Source organism: Leguminivora glycinivorella, chromosome 4, assembly GCF_023078275.1.
Source record: "Leguminivora glycinivorella isolate SPB_JAAS2020 chromosome 4, LegGlyc_1.1, whole genome shotgun sequence".
Taxonomy (NCBI): Eukaryota; Metazoa; Arthropoda; class Insecta; order Lepidoptera; family Tortricidae; genus Leguminivora; species Leguminivora glycinivorella.
In genome coordinates this window covers 16,211,449-16,237,744 of record NC_062974.1, presented here as the reverse complement: position 1 = coordinate 16,237,744, position 26,296 = coordinate 16,211,449, and the positions used below count along the sequence as shown (strand labels likewise).

The following is a 26,296-nucleotide window of genomic DNA, read 5'->3' as shown; positions in this document are numbered from 1 at the left end:
TCATCGTAAATTAAATAATATGTAAGAGTTGTGAATGACTCAAGGCTATTTTATTTTCATTAGACTTACATTGACCGGGATATAAACCGTGATTGATTAGATTACCCTTTTGATTTTTACCGAGGTCCCGATATTTGGATGCAGTTCCATGCATCATGACACGATCACGGGACTTTTCCGTGATTGTGATGATATCCCGTGGTCTATATGCCGATGCCGGCCGGTCAATGTACTTTCTAAATAATATGTAGGTATGTTGTAAATATATATTCAATTATTCAATAGGCTACCGAGTAACGCATTCAAAATAAAAGGTCAAAAACACATGTTAGACCATTAAATATAGAGCGTTAATTCGCTTATTGATTTAAACTAACACGATTTGCACTCATATTTTCGAATTATGTTAATTCGCGTCTTTAAGACGATACGGTAGGGTAGGGGTCAATTCTCCATACAAACGCTCTCGACTATTTCCTCCCTGGTTTTTGAAGATAGAGCAATGATTTTTTTCAACACAGATTGTTATTATTTTTATCTGTGTCGGACCGTTTTGATTTTTTTGATATTCTGGTTTTTAAAGATTCTAGAGCCAATCAAAAAATTCCAAAGACGGCCTTTTTCATTGTGGCGCAAAAAAAGGTGTGATACTCAAGATTGGTAACAATGAACCAAAAGAGCTAAACGGTCCGACATAGATTATTTCATTGTTATTCAGATTCTCAAATTTCGTTCCGATTGATTAAGTTTTGAAGGAGGAAAGAGTCGAGAGCGGAACCTCGATTTTAAAGATTTTTTGAAATATCTTTTGACTGAGTTGTTCTTAATGGACAATTTTTTTTCGTTAAATCTAGTTAATAACACTTGTATATTTAACTAAAATTCCCAAGTTGAAAGGGGGGCTTTTCCATTTTAGCATTTTCGCTACCGTATCCTCTTAATAAAGTTCTTGTCTTACGTGGGACATCTCATGTCATTCCATGGGCGTTTATTTGTACAAATACACGGTGTAATATGAGGTAACCGAAAGATTTACGCATTTCTGACGGCAAAATAAAGATAAAATGTTATTCGTAAAACTGGCCCTCAATTTTTTTTTTGCAATGAGTTACTAGTTATTTTTTGACATCTATCAACGAGGATAGTTAGATTATGTCCGGTAACGGCATCATCGCTATCAAAATAGCGTTTTGTTCTGAGAAGTACTAAGTAATTGTTATCTTTTTAAATGATTATAACTCTGAAAGTAGGCGAAATCCAGAAAAAGTTTAATAAGTACGACATTTTATTCTTCTAATATGATGAAACTATTCGGTTTCCTCAATGTTACACCTTGTATAATCTATCACTGGTACGTAGTAGTTCAATCTGTCACTATCATAATTAATAGGGATAAAAGGAAACTCAACAAAACATATTACTTTATAATATTCAACATATATATACCTACATTTACATGATAGCAAGTCCATGTCCATTACAAATTATGACAAATATAATATTAAATTTCACGTAAACAATTAGCATTTCTAGGTAGGATACCATATTACTCGCTGTTCTTGAGGGTGTGTTTAGCCATTAATTGGAGCTAAAACAAATAATTGATTATTTTAGAATTACATCTAACATATGCCTACAGTTGAATAATATCGTAGGTATTATTTCTCACATCAACAAATATTGTTTTATGAATATTAATAGAGAGCGGATTTCGGGTAGCGAATTTTAATATGGATATGACTAGTGCAATTTTTTTAAATAAGTACATGTCATGTGGTTTATAATAAGGCCTTACAATCTATTATTATTACATCGCACACCGCAAACTTCGCTGAATACCTAATTAGATTAAATTAATGTTATTTTTGCAACAAACTACTTTTAAAGAAATGTGTTTTATTTTAAATAAAGGAGTTTGTAACAGAAAGCGAATTATTTTAATTATTCTATTCTTTGAGTCGTAATAGAAGTTTTTACTGTGCAATGCGCAGAAGAAATATTGAAGAAGAAGAATATAAATAAATAAAATATTAAGAAATAACAAACATTTATTTATTTAGTATTATCATATTTTTTCCCCGATATTCACAAAAGCATCCAAAAAGGGTTTTACTTTTATGTTCCGACACATTTTTTTTTGTGTGTAGAGAAAATAATTAATTATGCGAGTCACATCCATATTAATATTTAAATCCCTACCTGAAATCCGCTCTCTAAATATTATGTTCCTAAAAATAAATAGATTATTTTATTACATTGTTTTACTTTCGCAAATCCCTATTTTCAGGTTAATTCTAACTTACACTGATAGGTGTCTTTAGAACATGCATAAGATATCAGCTAACAATTACTTGCGCAAACATAGGTACAACGTTCTACAAACAAGCACAAGCGAAACGCAAGAGATCCAACTGACATCAACATGCTCCGTAGCCGAATGGTATTTCTGCGACGCCAAATGCCGCAGATATGCAGTCTGGCTCTGTCGCGCCAATGCGCAAGAGCGATAGAGTCGCAGAAATGCCTTCGGTTACGGGGCCAGTGTACGTTGCCGAATGCACAAACGCTCACGATAATATCTCTTTCGTAGCTATCTATCTCTATCGTTCTTGCGTATGGTGCGACAGAGCCAGACTACATTTCTGCGGCGTTTCGGTGGCGTTTCGCGTCGCAAAAATGCCATTCGGCTACGGGGCATGTTGATGTCAGTTGGATCTCTTGCGTTTCGCTTGTGCTTGTTTGTAGAACGTTGTATAGAATATGAATGTAAGCTAGAATTGGTCTGTTCTGTTAAAACTTAATAAGACCAATGTAACCGTTACTTACGACATTCATCTTTCTTGACACAAGTTTTCGTGTCAGGGTGTCTCCAATACCCATCTTCGCACACGCACTTCGGCTCGCAATCATCAGGGTCGCCTCCCCAAATCGGGGGAGAGTTATATCTCTCATCGCAGTTCTCCCAGTCACCCGCACGTTTGCATTTGAACACCTCGTGTGGTCTAGTGCATTCTACTGGAGCTGGAATAACATAACATTTAAGTTAAGGCAGGACAGTCGGTTCATCAGTGGATGAACGTAAACTGATGGTTAACAATTGTACTAAAGTGAGTGATGATTACCCAAAACTTAGGCACGTAATTTGAGACATTAGATTAGATTAGATTAGATTTCTTTATTTCATGATAAAAATTACACTATAAATTTGCTACATGTCAAAATTATGTTTATCTTCTCATCATGATCGTCAAAAATTACATAATAAATTCCAAATAAAAATAATTGTGTCTCCCAAATGAGGATCGTCATTTATAGACCATATTGATTATACGAGTATGAGGTATCTTTACCTACATGATTTTTATGTCATTTTAGTCCAAAAGACTGGTCGACATGATCCTTAGCAGTATTTTTTGGATAACAATTACAATTCTGTTATTAATAATGTAGTTACAATTACAACTTACGACAATCCGACGACTTGATACAGTTTCCATCGGCGTCATACCTATAATATTGCTTGCACCCACATCCTCCAGGGCAATCTCTTGGTGGCTTGCACAAAAGGGTTTGGTCTGAGTCAGGGCACAATACTTGGGGACACTTGAATGTGCATGGGACAAAGGTTTGATTGCCGGGACAGTGGACGTAATCTGAAATTGGATTACAGACATTCAAATTAAATACGAATAAATTATAATTTTCTTTTATATGCCTTCAGGAAATATAGTTTACTTTGGGTTTCTGTACCTGCGCATGTTTCAATCTTAACACATTTCCCTCCTTTCCCTTTCTTAGATAAAACGTAGCCTTCACTGCACTCACATCCAGGGCTACATTTATCGCTAATGCATAACGGTTTAGTGTTTTCGCACGTGCCTGGGCAAGTGCTACGGCAATCTTTCCACGATGCGTTGGGATCTTTACAGACGTTTGCTGAAATAAACATAGGTATTAATAAAGTGGTGGGTTAAGAATTTCACCACCCCCTTTCTTCCCGTGGGTGTCGTAGAAGTCGACTGTGGGATATGGGTTAAATTGTGGCGTAGGCGAGAGGCTGGCAACCTGTCACTGCAATGTCACAGTTTCGTTTTCTTTCATTTCAACCCCTTATTTGCCAAGAGTGGCACTGAAACTTGAGTAGTTTCATGTGCTCTGCCTACCCCTTCATGGGATACAGGCGTGATTGTATGTTATGATTGTATGTTATGTTTTATTAATAAAGTGTACAAAATTTACTGCAAATATGAGATAGGTATACAGTGTGTTACCACCACCCGGGCCTTTATTAAAACCAATAAAAATACAGTCATATAATCAATCGTTTGCGCATCAGCAAATCATAGTTATTTAAATTAACTAAAAAAATAATTTTCCGAAACCCCAACATTCAATGTAACGCGTGCACTTCTTAATTGTCATTAATTACTCACATCGCTCAATACTTATGACACACCTCGGACACTGGCGATCAAATATATGAAAGAGGCGCATTCCTAGCACATAGTCTAAACTCGTGTAGATGAACGCGTGCTATGATTGTATGAGTGAAATATGACAGGTCGACTGTTCGCGTTTTTGACAGGCGGTAATTGTGAGGTAACCGAGAGGGGGTGGGGGCCACTTTCAGCGGGAAGCGGGAGTGGCCATACTGTACGAAAGTACTCTTTATTATACTGTGCTTATGAGCTGTCATTGCCCTCATTTGACAAGTGTGTGCTGTACATTGCTGGCAATAAAACTTTTGTTAGAAATAGTATAAAGTAATTTTTTTATTTATTAATTAAATTAAGGGCATGATTAAGTTAAAAACTATGCAAGATTACGTTCCTTTAAAAAAGCCCACTTGTTGGTAACACACTGTATATGCGAACACCATAAAAAAAATACTGATCACCAGGGCCCGTAACTTTCATGCCGATGACAAAAATTTGACGTCACGCTACATATAGGTGATTCAAGAGTTTTATTTAATAATTAACATAGCTGGGCACCGTTAATCAAATAGTTAACTTCGTTAATCACTAATCCGTTACTCACTAACACGTTACGTTAATCGTTAAAACGATACATTTCGACAAATTTAACGTAAGTTAAAGTTAATCGTTAATCCGTTAACACGTGAAAAAAAAGAACTTTTCTTTAGGGATGTACCGACTAGTCGCCGACTAGTCGGGAAAGCCGACTATCCGGCCACATTTGTAGTCGGCGATTAGTCGGCGACTAGTCGGCAAAAAAGGCCGATTAGTCGGCACTTGATAAATGATACGAAAATAGTACAAAAATAAATTATCGGATGATTTATGGTCGTGTTATGTACGTATTCGTTATGCCTTTGTTAGTCAAAAGAATAAATATCTGTAATCATCACAGTCATTAATGACCTAACTAAGACTATCGGTTTCATAGGCAGGACCACTATCTATTTTAAGCTAAAAAATGGAAAATGTGTATAACTATTATTGACATTTGAACTTGAACAAAATATGAAAAGCGCGATAGAACCCAAAAAATGACATTTCAAAAATTCTGGTGAAATTAGTCGATAATTATGTTCTGGCCGACTAGTCGGCCGACTAATCGGCCACCCAAGCGCCGACTAGTCGGTAGTCGGCCTAGTCGGCCAAATCACTAGTCGGTACATCCCTACTTTTCTTTAAATATTTAGTTGCATCAGTATCCACTATAACGTATTATATTTCCGTAAAAGGCCGAAGTACAGCTAGCCTATTGAACTCTAGGCTGCACGTGGAAGGCAGTGATCGCCTGAGCTACTGCCAAGAGCTGTGTCAGGAGAGATGCTGGCGGTGACGGGACTGTTGTGGCACTTTGGGCGGTAGAGGCTAGGGAAGCGAATGTGGTCGTAAATACTTAGGGCTCGAATTTGCTGCCCTATCACTACAACAGTCGCCATGGTAAAGCTTAGGATTCACCGAATCAAAGTTAGTAAAAGCAAATCCACGTGAAGAATACTTTTTTAGGTAATATTTCGGACCTTTAGCAGTCGACATCGGTAAAACCTAGGATTTACCGGCAAATCATAGGATTTGCCGTACTTCGGGCTTTTATAGTAGCGTTCAGAACGTGTTTTTCGCAGCTCAGATGGCGCCTGTGCCTACTAGATTAACGATTAACGGACTCGGAGAAATGTAACGGAAGTTAACGAGTCCGTTAGCATTTTTTCAAGTTAACTTAAAAGTTAATCCGTTAATCGAAATGTTAACTTCGTTAATTAACGATTAACGGATTAACGAGTTAATGCCCAGCTATGATAATTAATCATTATTCATCAATCATTTTAATCATGACTTCTAAGCTATTCATACCTACGTGAAATAATGAATACCTACTTGATACGTGAAAAGTAAATTAAATTATTTGTTTATTCATTATACATACATTTTATTAAGTAGTTTTGTTACCATTATTTCAATAAATTATAAAAATAAATAAATTGTTTCCTGTACGTATGAATAGCTTACCTTTGAATTCATTTGAACATGATTAAATTGATTAATGAATAATGATTAATTATTACGATAAAACTATTTGAATCAGCCTATATGCAACGTGACGTCAAATTGATGTCATCGGCATGAAAGTTACGGCCCTCCTGATCACATTTTCCGATTGGTTACAAATTATTGCTTCAGTTCTTGTAGAAATTACAGAATTTCGGTTGTCACCTGACGATACTCAAGTCAGTAGGTAATTCTTTGATTTTAGTAGTGAATACAGCTATTTATCTATATACTTACGACATTCTTTAGCTGGCACGCATAATCCGGTTTTCGGGTGTTTAAAATATCCAGGTTTACAAACACATCGAGGGTTACAGTTTAGAAGCAATGTGTTGCACGTTACGGGCGGAGAGTCAGCGGCTTCGCATTGCTCGTCCAAGCAGGCTGAAGGACACGAATCCCATACGGCGTTGGGATCTTTACATTTTAATGCGGCTGTCAAAACAAACAAAAATGTTAAATAAAACTCTCAGCTCGAATCAAAGACATGTAACTCCGTATAGACAGCTACAGTCTAAGAAAAAAACGTACCTCAGAACTGTATAAGAAAAGGTACGGTGGCCTATATGGCGTTACACCTTTGGGGGACGCTCGGCTAGATGGCGCTAATATTAATGTTTGACATTTTAACACATACGAGGGTCATGCCAAAAGAAATTAGATACTCAAAATTTACATACTTTATTCTTTATTACAGCTATCTAGTTTTTCGAAGTATTCACCGTAAACACGTATACACTTTTCCATCCGTCTAAACCATTTAGAAAATACCGATGACCACTCTTCTTTAGACACCTCAGAAATTTCATAATTATACGCAGCCAGGGCGTCTTCTTTGTTCTCAAATCTCTTTCCTTTTAATTTTTCTTTAATTTTAGGAAAAAGGTAAAAATCACAGGGGGCTAGGTCAGGGGAATATGGGGGGTGGGGCAGAATAGTCACGTTTTTTGAGCCGAAATAGTCAAGTGTTCTAGCGGAAGTGTGCGGGGCAGCGTTGTCGTGGTGCCAGAGCAGGTGCCGGGTTCCTGACTTCGGCCGCTTGTCACACCAAGCTGACAGTACTCTTGGGGCACAAACTGTCACATACCGATCTGAATTAACTGTCTTTTGATCTTCTAGCACTATTGTAGCAATATGTCCCGTCTTGCAGAAAAATGAGGCAACCATTTGTTTTTGTGTACTTCGGGTTCGGCGACATTTTGTTGGCGTCGGTTCATCTACAAAACACCATACTGTGGACTGTCGCTTTGTTTCGGGATCGTAGTTATATAGCCATGTTTCGTCACCTGTAAGTATATCATATACGTTTTTTTTCTCGCCTGCGTCGAATTTATCTATCATAAATTTGCACCAATCCATGCGACGGGGTTTCTATAAATCGGTGAGCTTGTGCGGCACCCATCTTGAAAAACGCTTATGAAGAGACAGTTTACTATGAATTATAGTTTGCAATGCTGCTGATCCAAAGCCCAGTTCACGTTCGAGCTCTACATATGTAATTCGTCGGTTCGCACGAATATTTTTTCACAGCCTGTACATTTTCTTCAGTGACTGCGGTTGGCGGCCGTCCGGTCTTCGCCTCATCTTTAAAGCTCTCCCGTCCTCTTTTAAATTCAGCAAACCAATTAAAAACAGTTGCACGTGAACACGCAGACTCTCCAAAAGTCGAGACTAAAAGTTCAAAACACTCTTGAGGTTTTAAACCTTTTTTAAAGTCATAATATATCATAACACGAAAATCACGTCCAGTAAGCTCCATTGTAGCGGAAAATTCCCGCCAAAATTATTTAGAAAAAAAATAATTAAAAAAAGAATCCTAAGAATTTCCAAGTGTTCCATTTTTAAATTTATAAGCAAATAACCTACCTTTACAATGGTGTATAACTGGCCAGTATCGATCAAATGACCATGGAGTATCTAACTTCTTTTGGCATGACCCTCGTATCAAGCTAAGAATATGGGCCAAACTGTAAAACCTGAGGTTTAAAAGTTTTAAGCCTGTGTCGAGAGATGGCAGTCTATGTCCTGTGATTACGTATTTTACTTTGACTGTAAGTGCGTTTTCACATTATCCGATCCGATATCGGATGTCGGATCGATATCCCATACATTACAGGCGCCATCTTGGATTTTTCTATTGAAATCCTTCCGACATCCGATATCGGATCGGATAATGTGAAAACGGTCTTACTCTCTATATACTTGATCCTCTTTGGCTCGAATCGAACTTGTACCACGTGTATAGAATTAAATCTAGAAACGATATGGATCCAATATTTCGTATAGCCGTACTGACATATTATTTCAGTAGGTATATCAAGAGAATCGTTACTTTGGACACTAACATATCAGCTTTTTATTGACTCGATTCAATAGGACAAGTTTCGCAACATGATTGCACAAGTTGTTAAATCTAAAACCGGCCGAGAGCGTGTCGGGCCACGCTCAGTGTAGGGTTCCGTAGTTTTCCGTATTTTTCTCAAAAACTACTGAATCTATCAAGTTCAAAACAATTTTCCTAGAAAGTCTTTATAAAGTTCTACTTTTGTGATTTTTTTCATAGTTTATAAACATATGGTTGAAAAGTTAGAGGGGGGGACACACTTTTTTTGCCGTAACTTTCACATTTTGTCTCTTCTTTATTCTATCCTATTTAACCCTGCTACTCCCCGCTATCTTAAAAATCGCTTTAGTTATCTCTGTTCTACTAGGTACGCCCAGAATTTAATTCTTTCTGTCCCCTCCTCTACTTCAAAATTCTATAATCATTCTTTTACTTTTCAAGCTGTGCGACTTTGGAATTCCCTACCTCATGACATAAGACGTGCTCAGTCTCCTAACTCTTTCAAGAGACTACTTAAACTCCATTTTTTATCTCTTCCGTAATATATATTTTTGTGTGACTACTCCTTCTAAATAACCTGGTATATGTGTATTTATTTATATATGTATTTATTGTTATATGTGTATTTATTTATATATATTTTATTTATATATTTATGCATTTAGTTATTTATCTTTATATATGTATGTTTATGTATGTTAATTTTTTTTGCCTATATGTATTGTGCGATAAGTTTATTTCTTCGAATTTGCTGACACCTACTGACATTATGTAAATTTATCAATTTCCGCTACATTAAGGTTGTCTGGAAGAAATCGCTCTTTGGCGATAAGACCGCCTGTTGTTTACCTTTGTTCGTGTTTCTTCCTTGTTTTGTATTGTTGTATTTTATACCTAACTATTACCTAACTACCTAACTACCTAAAAATCTACTTTGAAAATTGTAATGTAACATAGTTGAGAATAGCATGTACCTACCTATTTTATATAAGATCACAATTCTACTTTAATATTATTTTAAGCGCTGAAGATAACCCTGTATGAAAGAGCGAATACCTCCTAATACAAGTTTTAAACTTAAAAGGAGGATTCGGCCCCTACGCATGTGTACTTTGCTGAAAAATAAATAATTTTGAAATTTTTTTTTTGAAATTTTATCAAGGTGTGCAATAAAGAGTATTGTATTGTATTGTATTGTATTTTTTTCCTTTAGGAGCAATTATTTCCGAAAATATTATTAATATTATCAAAAAACGATTTTAGTAAACCCTTATTGATTTTTAAATACCTTTCCAACAACATATCACACGTTGGGGTTAGAATGAAAAAAAAATCAGTCCCCACTGTTGTAGTAGAGCGGCGAGAGGGTCTCGGAAAAAGTTGATGTGACTGGAGAGTATACTGCTGACAAGTGGTATCGTTGTGATCGGTAGACTTTACTGAGTACGAAATAATGACTTGTCGCATTCTCAGACTGTGGGGGGGTTAACTATGACGTCACAAAGATCGCGGTCCCGGGTTTCAATTTTTTGCCAATTTGTCCAAAATTTGTCTAGAACCTCATATCCAATTTTTAACCGTCGCCTCATATCTCAAGAAGGACGGTTATCAAGTCGTCTGTATGTTTTTATTTTTTTTTATTTTTTATGTTTGTTCCTCGATATCTCCGTCGTTACTGGACCGATTTTGAAAAATTTTTTTTTGATTGAATGTATATGCATACAGATTGGTCCCATTTTTCTCAGAACCCAGTTCTGATGATGGGATCCTGGAGAAATCGAGGGAACTCCTCAAATCTGAAAGGCATACATATGGTGATTTTTGTGTTTTTAAAGTAACAGCATGCATTTAGGTACGGAACAGTGACATTTGGTGCAGTGGAACTGCTGATGATGGCCAGAACGGAACTCTTCAAATCTGAACGGCACGCTTATAGTGACTTTGGTATTTTTATACGAACAGCATGCACTTTCGTCCAGAACAGTGACATTTGGTGCAGTGGAATTTCTGATGATGGTCAGAACCGAACTCCTCAAATCTGAACGGCACGCTTATAGTGACTTTGGTATTTTTATAAGAACAGCATGCACTTTCGTCCAGAACAGTGACATTTGGTGCAGTGGAACTGCTGATGATGGCCAGAACCAAACTCCTCAAATCTGAACGGCACGCTTATAGTGACTTTGCCATTTTTATAAGAACAGCATGCACTTTCGTCCAGAACAGTGACATTTGGTGCAGTGGAATTTCTGATGATGGTCAGAACCGAACTCCTCAAATCTGAACGGCACGCTTATAGTGACTTTGGTATTTTTATAAGAACAGCATGCACTTTCGTCCAGAACAGTGACATTTGGTGCAGTGGAACTGCTGATGATGGCCAGAACCAAACTCCTCAAACCTGAACGGCACACTCATAGTGACTTTGGTATTTTTGTAAGAAAAGCATGCATTGAAGTTCAGAACAGTGACATTTATTTAGTTATGTTTGTTAAGCATAAGTTTTGAAGTCAAAGTTTGTCAAGCTTCGATTTCTTATAATATAATCAATCGGATTCATGAGGAATTAAGGAAACTCCTCAAACCTTAACGTTATACGTATATTTCGTGTGTCATTTGTGTTGCCATCTAATAATTAAAGCATTAAAAGCAGTTTTAAAAAATACTTACACATTTCTACATAATCCAACATTCGCAAGTAGCTTTCACCAGAACCCGAAAGGCGACGGTTTTTTTTTCTTAAAAATTATGAAAAATGAGGTGTCGATTGAAAGCGTATAACATGCTGATTAAGATTTCTAATATGTGAAAAGTATAGTTTTGTTAGTTATTTTTTAATTTTTTAATTAATTTTTGATTTTTGTGACTCAAAAAGGCAATGAAAACGGCCACTTAGCTAAAAAATATGTTATATAAATCATTTAACTACATTATTAAGCTATCTGTTGCTTTTTAAATTTCTACGATCGGATAATAAATAAGCAAACTACAACAACATACCTGTAGGCGGGGAGTACCGCTTGACACGCGTTCCCATACATTCGGCGTCTACCAAATTACACCTCGCGCAAAATTCGTTTCAAGCAGATATACCTCTAATCTTAAAAATAAAATAAAATAAAATAATCTTTATTGCCACATCTTAATACTAAGTATACAAAACATTACATTATACAGTTTAAAGGAAAGAATAACAAACAAAGTAAGATAACAAACAAAACAAAACAAAACAAACTTAAACTTATTAACTTAACGTAAGAACTATTGTTAACCTATACAAGTATATTTGATGAGGCAAAGGGTCCCAGTCTCAGCGTGTGCAGCGCCAATGGCTCTGCGCTGGTTTTCAGACTGGTCCCGGACGGGGTGGGGACGGTCGTTGCTAACATGTGTAAAGTAGGGTTTTCTGTGCTTTTTGGGGTACGTGGTGTTTGTATGTGTAGTGTATGTGGTGTAATGTGTGTGTAATAGCGTACTTAATTGTGTCTTGACATTACATAGAGAAGATAAATATATAAATAGATAAATAAGACGGAAAAAGGTACCAATGAGTAAATTAATAGATAAATAAATAATTAAATAATAATTGGAGTTTACAATTTACTTTGGATATTTAAGAAATGTGTTCGAACTAATTGTTTGTATTTTAAAAATGCTTATTCATCGTAACCTATCAATATTGGTATCATTTGAAAGTACAATTAAAGTACTTTAAGAAACAATGTCAATCATTTTTGAAGAATCATTTCAGAAAATGATTGACATTGTTTCTTAAAGTACTTTAATTGCCTTTTTGAGTCACAAAAATCAAAAAAGAGAGTAAAAAACAAGTATTTTTTGCATTATTGTTAATTAAAAAATAACTAACAAAACTATACTTTTCACATATAAGAAATCTTAATCAGCATGTTATACGCTTTCAATCTACACCTCATTTTTCAAAATTGGATAAGGGGTTCTAGACAAATTGGCAAAAAATTTAAACCCGGGACCGCGATCTTTGTGACGTCATAGTTAACCCCCCCACAGTCTGAGAATGCGACAAGTCATTATTTCGTACTCAGTAAAGTCTACCGATCACAACGATACCAATTTTCAGCAGTATACTCTCCAGTCACATCAACTTCAAAACTAGACGACTTTTTTCAATTCCGCCGCCTTACTAATGTACCCTAACAAAACATTTTTTTCCACTTTTTATTTTACCACTTTGTCGACGTGATTGATATACATTGGTACCAAATTTCAGCTTTCTAGTGCTAACGGTCACTGAGATTATCCGCGGACGGACGGACGGACGGACGGACGGACAGACAGACATGGCGAAACTATAAGGGTTCCTAGTTAACTACGGAACCTTAAAACACTGTTTTGAATCGATAAAAATATGTATATGTGGACATACTGTTTTGCATATCGATGTTATCATCTATTTGTAAAAATCAAAAAGGTATAATCTGCGAGGTTCTTACGGCATTCAGAAGCAAGTATGCATCTTCCAGATTGGTCATATCTGTAATTAACCTTGCATATGCACCCTGGCGGGCAGTCTCTTGGCGGGTCGCATACGGGTTGGGGTCCATCGACTTTCGGGCAGTAAATGTTGGGACATTTGACACCACAGTTGACGTAGGTTTCATTGGCCTTGCAAGAAGGTTTGGCTGGAATAATATTATACATCATCAGCTGCAGGCCCAATTGTACAAGAAGACGAAGACAGCAAAAGCACTAATTATTCCAGTAAGAACTGATACAACTGTCATATGGCAAACAGGTAAATTAACACTTTCGAAACCGGGCTCTACGCGGCGCTACGACATTTTCGCTACATACGGGGAAACCCATGTAATCGGCTACGCTTCTACGAGCGGTGTACCCGACAGTCGGGTTCTTGGTAGCGAAAGTGTTAATTTAAGATTAAGTCAGGTCTCCACAGAAAATGAGTCCTGTTTTAGCGTTCATTGTTACAAAGAAAGTAGGAATAAAATAAGATGAAACTTACGGCACAGTGACTGTTTGATACACTTTCCATTTGCATCTCGTAGGTAACCTTCTTCGCAAACACAGCCATCTGGGCAAGGAGGTATCACTCTCGGGCAACCAGGTGGGATTATTAGGTCCTTGCATGTTTTTGGGTTACATTGTCCGACTGGACAACTTATGAGTTTTTCGTGAGGTCCTTTGCATTTAGCTGTAGAGGAGACGAATATGTGTTAACAACCGAGATATCTTTAGTGACTAGACACCGCGATGTATTAGCAGTACACACACATGTGTCAGGTCAGACACTCGTGGTTAGGCTTTCGCATCAATATAGGATAATCTGTGGATCTGTGCCATGCGCGGATCCAGGTGACCCCCCCCTGGGGGCCTGGGCCTTTACCACGTGACCCCCCCCCCCGGGCACGAAGCTGGATCCGCGCTTGATCTGTCCAGGCCCCGTAGCCGAATGGCATTTCTCCGACGCCAAACGAAAGCGATACGCCGCTGGCTCTGTCGCGCCATTACGCAAGCGCGATAGAGATAGATATCTACTAGCGCTTCGTTTCGTGAGCGATTGTGCCATTCGGCTAGCCACCCAGACATGTTTATTAGGTATTTTTGAACGTACGGCATTTATTGACAGGTATACAGGTGTTGTTGTAATTTCTGACGAATCCTTTCTTGCAGAAGCAACCTAATTTGCATTTCTTGTTGACGCACGTTGGAGGCATGGGGTTGACACAGCTGGCTTCGGGGCATGACGTACCGCAGTAGTACTGTTCGTTTGCTCCACATTGCGGAGTAGCTAAAAATTGTGAAACGAATTAATAATAAGTAAATCGAAAGTTTGGCCAGTGATCTTCAAGGTTTATATTAAGTCAATAGTCGCATAACATTTGGCGATTTTTGCGGCATTCTGGCTTACAACGAGCCAGTCATGTCCACCGCTTGTATTCGGAGGAATGGATTACATTGGTATACTACAGTATAAACTATAAGTCACAGAATCTCTTCAAACAGGGTGACGCATTACTCACTTTACCTCTTCCAAGAGTTGTGAGAAACAATTTCTCGATGTTCAAGCTTTCGATCAACATGGAGATGGAGGAACTCGTGAAATTGCGAACAGAAACATCTGACGAAACTTTTGAACGCCAATTGAAAATCTTTTTATTGGAAAATCCATTATATTCTGTAAATGAGTATATGGAAATGACATGTAATATAAATTGACTGTAATCCATTATTGTATTTTAATTTTAGTTTGACGATCATTATGAGATACCTTGTTTTTTCTTTTTTCCTTTTTATGTAAAAATTGACATTGTGATTACTTATTATATTTTTAAAATTAGTATCAAATTATAATTGTAATTGATATTTCATTAAAAATCATACTCGACGATCATAATATAAATTCTTATAGATTAAGGTAGAATAATTTATAATGTAATTTTATATTATGAAATAAATAAATCTAAATCATAATCTCAAAAGGGTGACGGAGTTGGGGCACACTTCGATCAACATGGAGATGGAGGAACTCGTGAAAATTCAGGGATTTAGAGGTATTACTCTTGTGGGCGGTGCTTAAATAACTTACGTTTAGGACATTCACTTTCTGGAATACATTTTTTAGATTGTTCGTCATTTGAGCTGTCTGCTGGTAGACGGTATCCGGGTTTGCAATCACAGCCGTTGTACTGGCAATACTGAGGGCAGAACAAGTCGGACTTGTTCGCATAGAGACTCGCGCAAGTTTTGCCACATGGGTTGCTGCAACCGCTTACGGCGTTAGGGTCTCCTCCACAACATGCTACAAAAAAGAGAAATAAGGTTGGAATACCACTACCACTAACAAAACAAAGTATGGTTGCTTTGACATCTTATCAATCTCATAAATATTTCATGTGTGCCATAATTTTAAGTGCCAACGTGATCGCAATTTTTTTAAGTGTTTGTTAAAACTCTAATACTCAATCGTTATCGTTAACTTATATGATTAACGACGTATTATTTTCAGTGACAATTTTCTGAATTCGAACGCGTGAGACTCAAAAATCGGCCCGCAGGTAATGTTTCTGGAATCTCAGTAATATACCGGTTTTCAGAATATGTGATTCAAATTTTTATTACTTACCAGTTGGACTGGTTATGTCGTACCAATCGCTCCGGATCGTAACCGATTTGCAACTTGTAGACAATCATTAGAACGCCTGCGAGTCCAGTTGGACTGGTTATGTCGTACCAATCGCTCCGGATCGTAACCGATTTGCAACTTGTATAGACAAATTAATTGCACCTTGGAGTGTTGCCGAAACTATATAAACCTGCGGAATATCTTATATACTCACGACAACTCTTCATGTCAATGCACTCTCCTTTACAGTTCCTTACGAAGCCTTCGATGCAAGTGCAGCCGCCGGCACAGGGACCAATAATGTCTGGGCAGGCCACAGGGTATCCCACCTCCTCGCAAGTCTTTGGGACGCATTCTCCGATCAAGCAGTTTGACCAGCGTTCGTTTTTCTTCTTACATTGCAGAGAAGCTAAAATAAATAATCTCATTGACCTTAGTGCGTTTTCACATTATCCGATCCGATATCGGATGTCGGACCGATATCCCATACAAAACAGGCGCCATCTTGGATTTTTTCCATTGAAATCCTTTCGACATCCGATATCGGATCGGATAATGTGAGAACGGGCTTAGTCATATTGATAGGTGGCAAATATGTGTAGAGTATTTACTAGTAGGTTATTATTTAAGTAAAGTGTGACTTACGACACTGTTCCTTCGGTATGCATTTTCCATTACTGTCTCTCAAATATCCATCTTCGCAAACACAGCCTCCTGGACAAGGTGGTTTTATTCTTGGACAACCAGGTGGATTCACTAGATCATCACAAGTTTTTGCATTGCATTGCCCGGCTGGGCAGTCAATGTATATTTCATGTGCTCCCTTGCATTGCTTGGCTGTAAAGAAAGAAGAAATTTTACAGGAGTTGTAACGAGATGACAGTGATACGAAATTCGAAATGTATTTACGGCGTCCTTTTAGGGTTCCAATAACTTCCGTAGTTCTAACTGGTCACCCGTGAGTTTGCAACTCAGTTCTCTAACTGGTGACAAGGATTATGTTCTTATTTATGATTATGATGTGATGGAAAAGTATTTGGAAACGGATACAAGTAGGAGTTTACATTGATCGAGCAAGTGCGCTTCTGGTTATTCTAGTTTTTCACCATGTTAAATTTTGTATGAATTGTGAGGACTACTTAAAACTTCAGTAGGTGAAGGATGTTCGATAATCTTAAGATTATACAAATATCGATTCAGTTTCAGAATGTTTTTAACAATGGAGGATCCATCAGGGTTTGTGAGATCTAATGATAATATGATTTAACTTAGAATTATAGAATCCACTTACTGCATTGTCCGGGTTTAACACATCTCTTTTTGTTTTGATCATAAATATATCCGTCTTTACAATCGCATCCATACAGATTGCATACGTCGTCTTTGCATATTTTATTCGAGTTGTAATCTGCGCAAGTTTTTCCGCATCTATTTCCACATCCTCTTTTAGCGTTGGGATCATCAGCGCATTCGGCTGTCCAAAACAAATTTTACTCATATTAGTGCAGCCAACATATTTTTTTTTTGAGTCCCAGCCCACAAGTCTCACAGGTTTCCCTTGGTCGTTTATCACAAGGACGAAATTTACTTGTAATTTTATGCGAATAAACAGCAAATCAAAAATGTTAATAGCAAAAATGAAGGTCACGATGACTCACTATCATTATTTCATTTAGAGTTGGACATTCATGGGCGTGTGAAGGTTCTATGGTTATAGGTTATTCCCCACGTTTTCCTCATTTTGATTACACCTAAGATAGGCTCCTATATAATAGTTGAGATCGTCATCGTCAAATATGAGATTGATATCCAAAAGTATATTTGCATGAATTCTGAACGAATATATAATATCTTAATTTTTTCGATGTAAAAAAATCCTTCTATGTTTTAGGCTGTTGTCAAATCAACTGTGATCGGAACTATGGGAGTAAAACTTTAACAAAACTTTCTAAGTGGACATTATAGAAAATATTAATATCCTTGTAGTAAAGTATTGTAAATCTTGGATTCAGGTATACAAAAGAATCAAATTTAAAACTGATCTGAAAATAATAATGTCGGGGTTTTTTTTTTTAATTTATGTCAGCTCTAAGATTTTGTTAAAGTTTTACTGCGATAGTGCCGATCACTGCAAATCAATAAAATATTTTGAAGAATGAAAGGTAATGTTGACTCACGTGGAAGACACCTATCTTCAGGCACGCAGGTAGTGTTTCTCCTCAGATAGCCTGATTTGCACGTGCACAAAAGTTCTTGAGTTTGGTTAGCGATACACAAAACGGAGAGATACAACATGTCGCAAGAATCCGGGGGGCAGGATCCTCTTCGCTTAAGCTCTTCATTAGGGGGGCATCTTCGAGGGATACTTTTCGCAGGGACATTGGGAACTACACTGTCATCGGTTTCTGTTATATGCGATTACATGAAAAAAAATGTGTTGTTTGTATTGGTTTGTATACCTTATTTAGATACGTGGATTGGTGTGGGGTAGGTATTCCTAAGAGTATAATTATGAAGCTAATACTGCAACGGAATTTTAACTCTGTAGTCGCTGGATTTAATGCTAAACTAGCGTGGAAAATATTTGCTTCTTTATCTGCGGAAACACAAAATCGGCCTACAGGAAGCACCTGAGTATATCTTGAGTAAATTTGCAACTTCTGTTTTTGTAAGCTATAGACGTAAAAAAATCCACATAGATCCGCCATTATAATAAAAATATTAAAACTGAATCGCTATAAAAATACCTCTTATATTAAGTAAATACCTCATAATTTTTACACGAGAATTGGGTGAGATAATGGATATATGCGTGATGAAAGTGATATTAAAAATGGAAAGCGTGGAATTTTTATTCATTATTCAAATAAATTACTAGTTTATTGTTCACTTACCATAATTATTATTTATGAAATAAATTACTTACCATCAATAACAGGTGTCGTGGCCGTCGCCGTAGAAATTACGAAACAAAAAAGAAAAACAAACCTCGCCATGTTGTTGACACGACCTGCGTGATCAACAGGCCGGCGGAAATTAACTAAAAAATAAGTTTTTTTTTTTATTATTCATTAACATTTGCAATATCGTGACTTATTTGTTTTATGCGTTGGCAACTGAGCAAATATTAGTTGTATACAAGGTCTTAAGAAAACCATTGTCTTGAAATTAATAGATTTGATTTAGTTTGATGTCTTATAGTCAGTATTTTGTTCGTGTCAGTGTGGTGAAAAATTATGTGTTTCACTCGGTGGCAAATTTTGTTTAACTTTCGTGCCTTGAAACCCTCGCAACGCTAATGATTCCATTTTCTTAACCACTCGCTACGCTCGCGGTTCAATATTGGAATCTTTCGTTTGCTCGGGTATCAATATTAGCACGTGCGGTTAAACAACTACTTTGCCCTCTCGTAAGACAAATACCTAACTAATTATTATATTCTCTAAAATTTTAATTGAATTTTGTTACTTTTATACAGGATTTTAATAAAAACAAATTTAACTTTTCCCTTAATTTTTGTACAAAGTTGACGAAAATGATCTGGTCAAAAATGAAAGACGATTAGTTGATTATCATCTGTCAGAAATGACAGCGAATTTTCATGTATGCTGGGTAACTGGGTTATCTAAATTAATTACCTTATCCGGACAGTCTACAAAAAAAGTGGTCTTATCATATGCAAATGTGTTTTTTCTGAAGTCGACCCGGTTTAATGAGTTGATGAGGAAAGAGCTGAAAGATAAACAAGTATTTTAAAAACCAAGCCCAGACAATATTAGTTGTTTTATGTAAGAGTTCCCTTAGCCCTCATCAGACTTACAATCTTCAGAGCTTCATGGGGAATGAATAGGGTCACATTTAACTTTCATGATAAGATTTGACACCTAAAAACTATAAGTAAGCAAAGTTTGCACGGATCAAATCAATCATGTATAATTGCAAAATACCTAGAACAATGAAAAAGTTTTCAGGTACATTTTTGCGTATAGGTCCATACGAGAGCCTTCAAATCAAGAGTGAAAAGGCATCTTCTGGCTTCTGGGCGAGCGCACTCCAACGTGGGCCACATCTTTGCCTTTGGCCAGTCTGTATATAGCCAAGCCAAGAGTAAGCCCATTTATAATAATAAAACAAAACCTGCCAAGTGTGCGTCGGACTTATCCACCGAGGCGTCCTACAGACTTCACTAAATGCCTCTAGACTCAATTTCCCACATAACAAGTAATATTTAATACCTATACAATTTTCTTATTAGACAACGTCCAAAGAAAATCAAGTCAATTCGACTTCAATAATTTTAGAACAAAACGGGACTTAATCGCGTAAACACTTACATTTATATTTGGCCCGACGTTTCGAACATCACATTATGTTCGTGGTCACGGGTAGACTGGCGAGGAATTGCATCAACATCTTCTAGCCGCGCGAAAGTCCCGTTAAGTCCCGTTTCCCGTTTTGTTCTAAAATTATGAGTGCAAATCGTGTTAGTCTAAATCGACTTCAATAGTTTACGTTATAGCATTTAATTTTGTCGTCAGGACGCTCCTGACCCTGATCCGACTCAGTTATATCAGGAAAAACGCGATGTAGGAAATGAGCATTCAACGTACAGCGACACCTATCGGCAAATTGAGTAAACAAATGTGCACGAGCTTAAAGTATGGAAGATGATATTTATGGGATAAGAAAATTATTTATTGCGTGAACCGATTTTAACCATTTTTTCTCTAATTGAAAGCAGGTACTGTTATTGTTATTCTGTAAAAATTACAGGTACAATAAACACCCGCAATGGTGGTGAAATTGAAAATATAAATCTAAAAGATTATAAATAAAAAAAATTCAAGATACGTGTACGATTTTATTTTTCCTGTAATATTAATTATAATAGCCATATTCGGTAAAAAAATTATGAAGTTTCGTTGTTAAACTTCGGAGATAAGGGAGGGGTAAGGGTTTTTTTTAAAACGATTTTCTTCCACAACAAAAAAATTATAAAAAATAATTTTTATATGTACAGTTTGAGCTCTTCCTAACGATACCCCACTTGACCTAGTTACTTGACATTTACAGTTTGTCCCCCTTTCATTTTGGCCATTTTATATAATTAATAAATAAAAAAAAATACTTTCTATTTGTAGAGCTTCACGATGTTCATAATAAATATTCCAAATTTCAAAGCGATCGCATAAGTAGTTCTCGAGATATTTAGTACTGTGACAGACAAACAGACAGATAGACAGGCAGACAGACGGACAGAGCGGCACCATAAGGGTTCCTTTTGTACCTTTTTGGTACGGAACCCTAAAAAGAAGTTAAAGCAACAACTATAGGTACGAACATGCAGTGATAATTTGATAATTGAAAGATAGTATTTGTCCCCTGACCTCTACGGAATTATTATAACAACACGTTGATTAACGCAAAAGGTTAATGTGAGTGAAGCTAATCAGAAACGTCTGAGTTTCCACTAGAGGTACGTAGCGAGTCTCGTGTATTCTAAGAACTAGTGAAAAGTGCTGAGCGAGGTCTAGGATAAGTATATGCATTGATTCTATTGGCTCTTAAGAAACACGTTTCTCGTTACACGTGCTAGGACATATTTAGTGGAAAATCATCTTTACCATATCCCATCGTATAGTAGATTTCACAAGATAGTTGTACGACTCCGAATCTAGATCCGCATCGTATAAGTATCCACTATCCAGTATTTCCAGCATCTCAGAATTATTATCTTGCTCCCAAAGTTGTGAACATAAAAGTTAATCAGGTATTCAGGATGGATTTAAAAATTAATATTATGAAAGAAAGGCTGTCATAGTGGTTAAAACAAAATAGTGGTTAAAGGAATGGAACGATAACCTCCCCGATGGGATAGGGATAGATATAAATCCTACAATAAGACCACCTGGCTTCTCGCTGCCTAGAAAATAATGGTGTCAACTAAATAGGTTGAGAACCGGCTGCGGCCGTACCTGAGCATTCCTGCACAAATGTGGATGGATATAATCTCCAGGGTGCAGTTGCGGCTCCCGCGCAGGACATCGAGCACATCGTTCAGCACTGCCCTATCAGCAAATACAGTGAAAACCCTGCGGACTTGTTTACCCTGCATAGAGATGGGCGCTGACGGGTAAATACCGGGAAAATACCCATATCTACCCAATCTACCCGGTATTTACCCGTATCTACCCAAATGAGCGGGTATAAAAAATAATCTATGAAATTAAAGATTATTCTTAATTTACATGACTGAAATATATTTTTCTACTAAAATAAATATATATATTTGACTAACTAATATTAAAATGTTAACAGAGATTCCAAATATTCCATATACGAGTATCATGTGTAATTTACCACATTCAATTAAAAAGTTGTATTCCCCAGATGTTTTAGGCCCACTAAGTATTCAAATAACTTACTTAACTTAAACACGGTGGACAGACAAATTCAAATTCATTAGCCAATGAGGTCAGAGCTTTGCAAAACGCCAGGTAGTTGCATCCGTATTGAAAGGGTGCAATAAGTCAGTTGACCGGTCAGTTACTTTTTTTTTTATTTATGGGATACTTATAATTTAGTTTGTACTTAGTTAAACAAGTGCCACGTCCATGTGTGATTTTAATTAACACTTGCTTTGAATTCGGACTGTAATAATGCCTTCTATGTGACTTCGGCTAGATACTGGACTTCGGCTAGATAGTAGGCTTTAGCAAACAAACAGCAAGTAACATTTTAGTGCTATAATTTTGGTTTTCGACGCTAAAAGCTACTATAGATGTCGTATAAAGGTTTTCGGCGTGACCGCCTGTCGTATAAAAGCCTCCAGTCACACCTTTTAGCTCTATAAGCTTGTACCGCTAAAAGGTGTTATTAGGAAGTGATGTAAACGTTTATATCACCATTTTATAGAACCGCTATAGGCCTGGTCTATAACAGGATCAAATATGACTACTATAGGTCTATATTATTGTATAATAGTGTTAGGAATCACTGCTATGCAATCAATTTGCGCTACTAAGGTTACCGACAAGCCGCTATAGTTGTTGCGTTATACAGCTAAAAGGTGTTATTAGGAAGTGATGTAAACGTTTATATCACCGTTTTATAGAGCCGCTATAGGCCTGGTCTATAACAGGATCAAATATGACTATTATAGAACAATATTACTGTATAATGGTGTTAGAAATCACTGTTATGCAATCAATTTGCGCTATTAAGGTTTTTTTTTTTTTTATTTTTTTTTTATTATAAATGGGCTTACTCTTGACCACAGACTAGCCAAAGGCAAAGACGTGACCTACGATGGAGTGAGCTCGCCCAGAAGATGCCTGTTCACTCTTGATTTGAAGGTTGCCGGCTTATATGAGCTCGGAAATATAGCCGCCGGCAAGGAATTCCACTCCTTAGCAGTGCGCATAAGAAAAGAAGAAGCAAAGCGCTTCGTGCGGATTCGTGGAATATCCACCAAGTAAGGATGGAGACCTGCCGTGCGTCTAAGAGTCCGATGGTAGAATGGGGACGGTGGAATAAGCTCGTGTAGCTCTTGAGCACACTCCCCGAAGTGCAACCTGTAAAACACCGACAGACTACCGACTTTCCGCCGATGGGCCAAAGACTGTAGCTTGGCCGTTAGCTTCTTGTCGCCAATCATCCTCCTGGCTCTGCGTTCCACTGAGTCCAAAGCAGCGAGTTGGTATTTGGCTGAGCCGTCCCACAGGTGGCTGCAATACTCCATACAGGATCGGACTTGAGCTTTATAGAGTGTTAGAAGCTGTCCAGGTGTGAAGTATCGCTTCACCTTATTTAGGATGCCCAGCTTTCTGGCCGCAGTTTGTGCTTTAGACTCAATGAAGGTGCCAAAGTTGAGGACTGAACTCAACTCCACACCGAGGAGTTCTAGGCTGTCGGTAATAGGTACAGATGCACCCCGGAAAGTAGGAGTCAGATCGAACGGACTCCGTTTTGCCGAAAACAGACACGCCTGCGTTTTGGTGGCATTGAACTTGACCAGATTGTCGTCCCCCCACTGGGAAACGCGACTAAGGGTCAAGTTCGCTCGCTCAACCATGGCCTCTCTCTGTGAATGTATGTCGTCCCTGCTGTCCCCTGCACCAGCTAAATATCTCTCAACAACCGTACTGTCGTCTGCATAGCCGACAATGCTGGGTTGCAGCATGTCGTTTATGTGAAGCAGGAAAAGGGTTGCGGAGAGAACAGACCCCTGAGGAACACCGGCGTCAATGGCCATGAGGTCCGAAGAGCAGCCATCAATGACCACTCTGATCGACCGTTCACTCAGTTACCAACAAGTCGCTTATAGTATTTTTAGTAGTTGTGTTTTAACAGATTTAAAACCTAACTATACCACTATTTTGGGATATAGTGGCTTTGGAAAACACTGCTATAGTATTTAACACTGTATAGTAGTGATATGAATACCATTATAGAGCTATTTTTATAATGAAGTTTTCAGGATACGTTTATATAGCTTTGAAAAGGTTATAGTCGTTTTCTAATGCCTTTTATATCTCATCGCCGTATACGCCACAATGACTCTTTAAATATCACAGACCTGTTGAATAATGATTTCGGTATCTCTTTTAAAACACAATAGCGTTATAGCTGAGTTTACTATATGTTTTATAAACCAAATCAGATATATAAGAGTAGAAAACGATTACTTTTAAATGACAATTTTGACCTTAAAAGGCTGCTTTATGGTGTTTATACATCGTAATTATGAAATCAGGCCAAAGATGCGGTATCTGGTTCCGTACAGTGTTTTTCTAGAAATTAACTTTAAAAATACACATAGCGACCAATTGTAGTTTAGATTTGTCATACTAAAAAGAAAACAACATTTATTAATACTGTTTAAAAGATCTTTCTATAGTAAAACATTGAAAACAAGTATTGTTTTCTATATAAAGAACTTATAAGTTAAACTGGATCATAGTTAAATTCTCATGCAACCCTAATTGAATCCACGATGGCGGGCTTATGACAGTGAATGCGTATGATAAGTGATATAGTCGAACTATAAAAGCGTATGTTTTACTTCTTGGATCCATAGTGGAAACTATGGTGCCAATAATTTTATTGTATTAAATTATATTTATTTATTTTATTCAAAACATGGTATAAATCGAGGGCGCATTTAAAATACTCCATTAAACTAATATTCTTTTAACGGTAAAATTTCCATCGCATACCTTTTTGCAGTAATGATGGAAGTATACGAAATCCAAATTATGTTAATTGACACTAAACTTCACAAGTTCACACGCCACTTTTCGTTAAGTTCCTCGTTTAGAACAGTTTTTGTTAAATATTACACACATTAATTATTTTAGAAATTTCGCATTAAAAGGGACGGCAACTGCTATTATAGAACAAAATAACCTGTATAACGGAATCTCAAATGCTACTATAGCATACATTGATACTATTAGCGTTACTGTGTCCTCTATGTCAACAAATTAGCACAATAGTCATCATTACATCACCATTATAGACCTTAAACGTCACGGATGATACTGCTATAGGCCTATTATATCACTAAATGGCTGCATAATTGCGCCAAATCGGCTCTATAGTACCAATATAGACTATTTATAGGACCATTTAGTGTGATTTAATTTGGTGTCCTCGACCACTATAGGACCAGAAATTGTTACTTGAGAGTAGGGCTGCCATCTCGAATTTCGCCAATCCGGACCAAGATTTAAAAAACCCGGACATTTGGCGTAAATCCCATTTTTTCCCCGGACGAGTCCGAAAAAATGATTTAAGTATTAACATGAAAAGTGTCCGGGTTTTCCCCGGACACTTCTTGACACCCCGCCCGGACGGCCCCCGGACGGCCTCCAAACTAGGACAAATCCGGGGAAACCCGGACGGATGGCAGCCCTACTTGAGAGGAACTATAATAAGCACACAAAATTTCATCCCCATCGGTTCAGCCGTTTAGGAGGAGGAGGTAACAAACACACAAGCATGTCAATGATATTTTAACAAATTCCTTATTCAATACAAATACTTCGATATATGTTTATAGAACTATATTAATAAAATATAAATATATTATACAATACCAAGAAAACATTTTTTCACGATTAAATTCAATTTATGACCCATTTTATTACAATATTTATTTATACCCACCGATTAGGGTAGAAAAGGTAAATATCGGGTAGATTGGGTAAATACCCGGTAAATACCCGATATCTACCCCGGGTATTTTCCCGCCGCCCATCTCTAACCCTGCATAATGACGTAATCCAATGGATCCAGAACCTTAGA

At 37.2% G+C, this 26,296-nt stretch overlaps 1 protein-coding gene across 3 annotated transcripts; it reads right to left on the bottom strand.

Annotated features, from left to right (window-relative positions):
• Window positions 1–1,411: 1,411 nt before the first annotated feature.
• Window positions 1,412–19,028, bottom strand: LOC125225566 (zonadhesin-like). 3 transcript variants are annotated; one of them, XM_048129324.1, is made up of 14 exons: window positions 18,915–19,028; window positions 18,166–18,393; window positions 17,280–17,462; window positions 16,634–16,825; window positions 16,203–16,397; window positions 15,452–15,664; window positions 14,477–14,653; window positions 13,868–14,056; window positions 13,338–13,526; window positions 6,759–6,956; window positions 3,751–3,936; window positions 3,468–3,653; window positions 2,827–3,021; window positions 1,412–1,588 (listed from the first exon to the last, which is right to left on the bottom strand). In XM_048129324.1, the coding sequence occupies exons 1-14, from the start codon at window positions 18,982–18,984 to the stop codon at window positions 1,572–1,574; spliced, it is 2,418 nt and encodes an 805-aa protein (XP_047985281.1). In that variant the 5' UTR covers window positions 18,985–19,028; the 3' UTR covers window positions 1,412–1,571. The 3 variants fall into 3 exon arrangements, with proteins under 3 accessions (XP_047985281.1, XP_047985282.1, XP_047985283.1); XM_048129325.1 differs by lacking the exon at window positions 15,452–15,664; XM_048129326.1 differs by lacking the exons at window positions 17,280–17,462; window positions 18,166–18,393.
• Window positions 19,029–26,296: the final 7,268 nt, after the last annotated feature.

Excerpts from the sequence above, each read along its gene's own strand:
- LOC125225566 (XM_048129324.1), bottom strand. The coding sequence starts at position 18,984 with ATGGCGAGGTTTGTTTTTCTTTTTTGTTTCGTAATTTCTACGGCGACG. Across the intron at positions 6,957-13,337 it reads CATACTTGCTTCTGAATGCC|CCGCATTAAAATGTAAAGAT; the intron begins GTAAGAACCTCG and ends TTGTTTTGACAG. Across the intron at positions 3,654-3,750 it reads TAAGATTGAAACATGCGCAG|ATTACGTCCACTGTCCCGGC; the intron begins GTACAGAAACCC and ends ATCCAATTTCAG.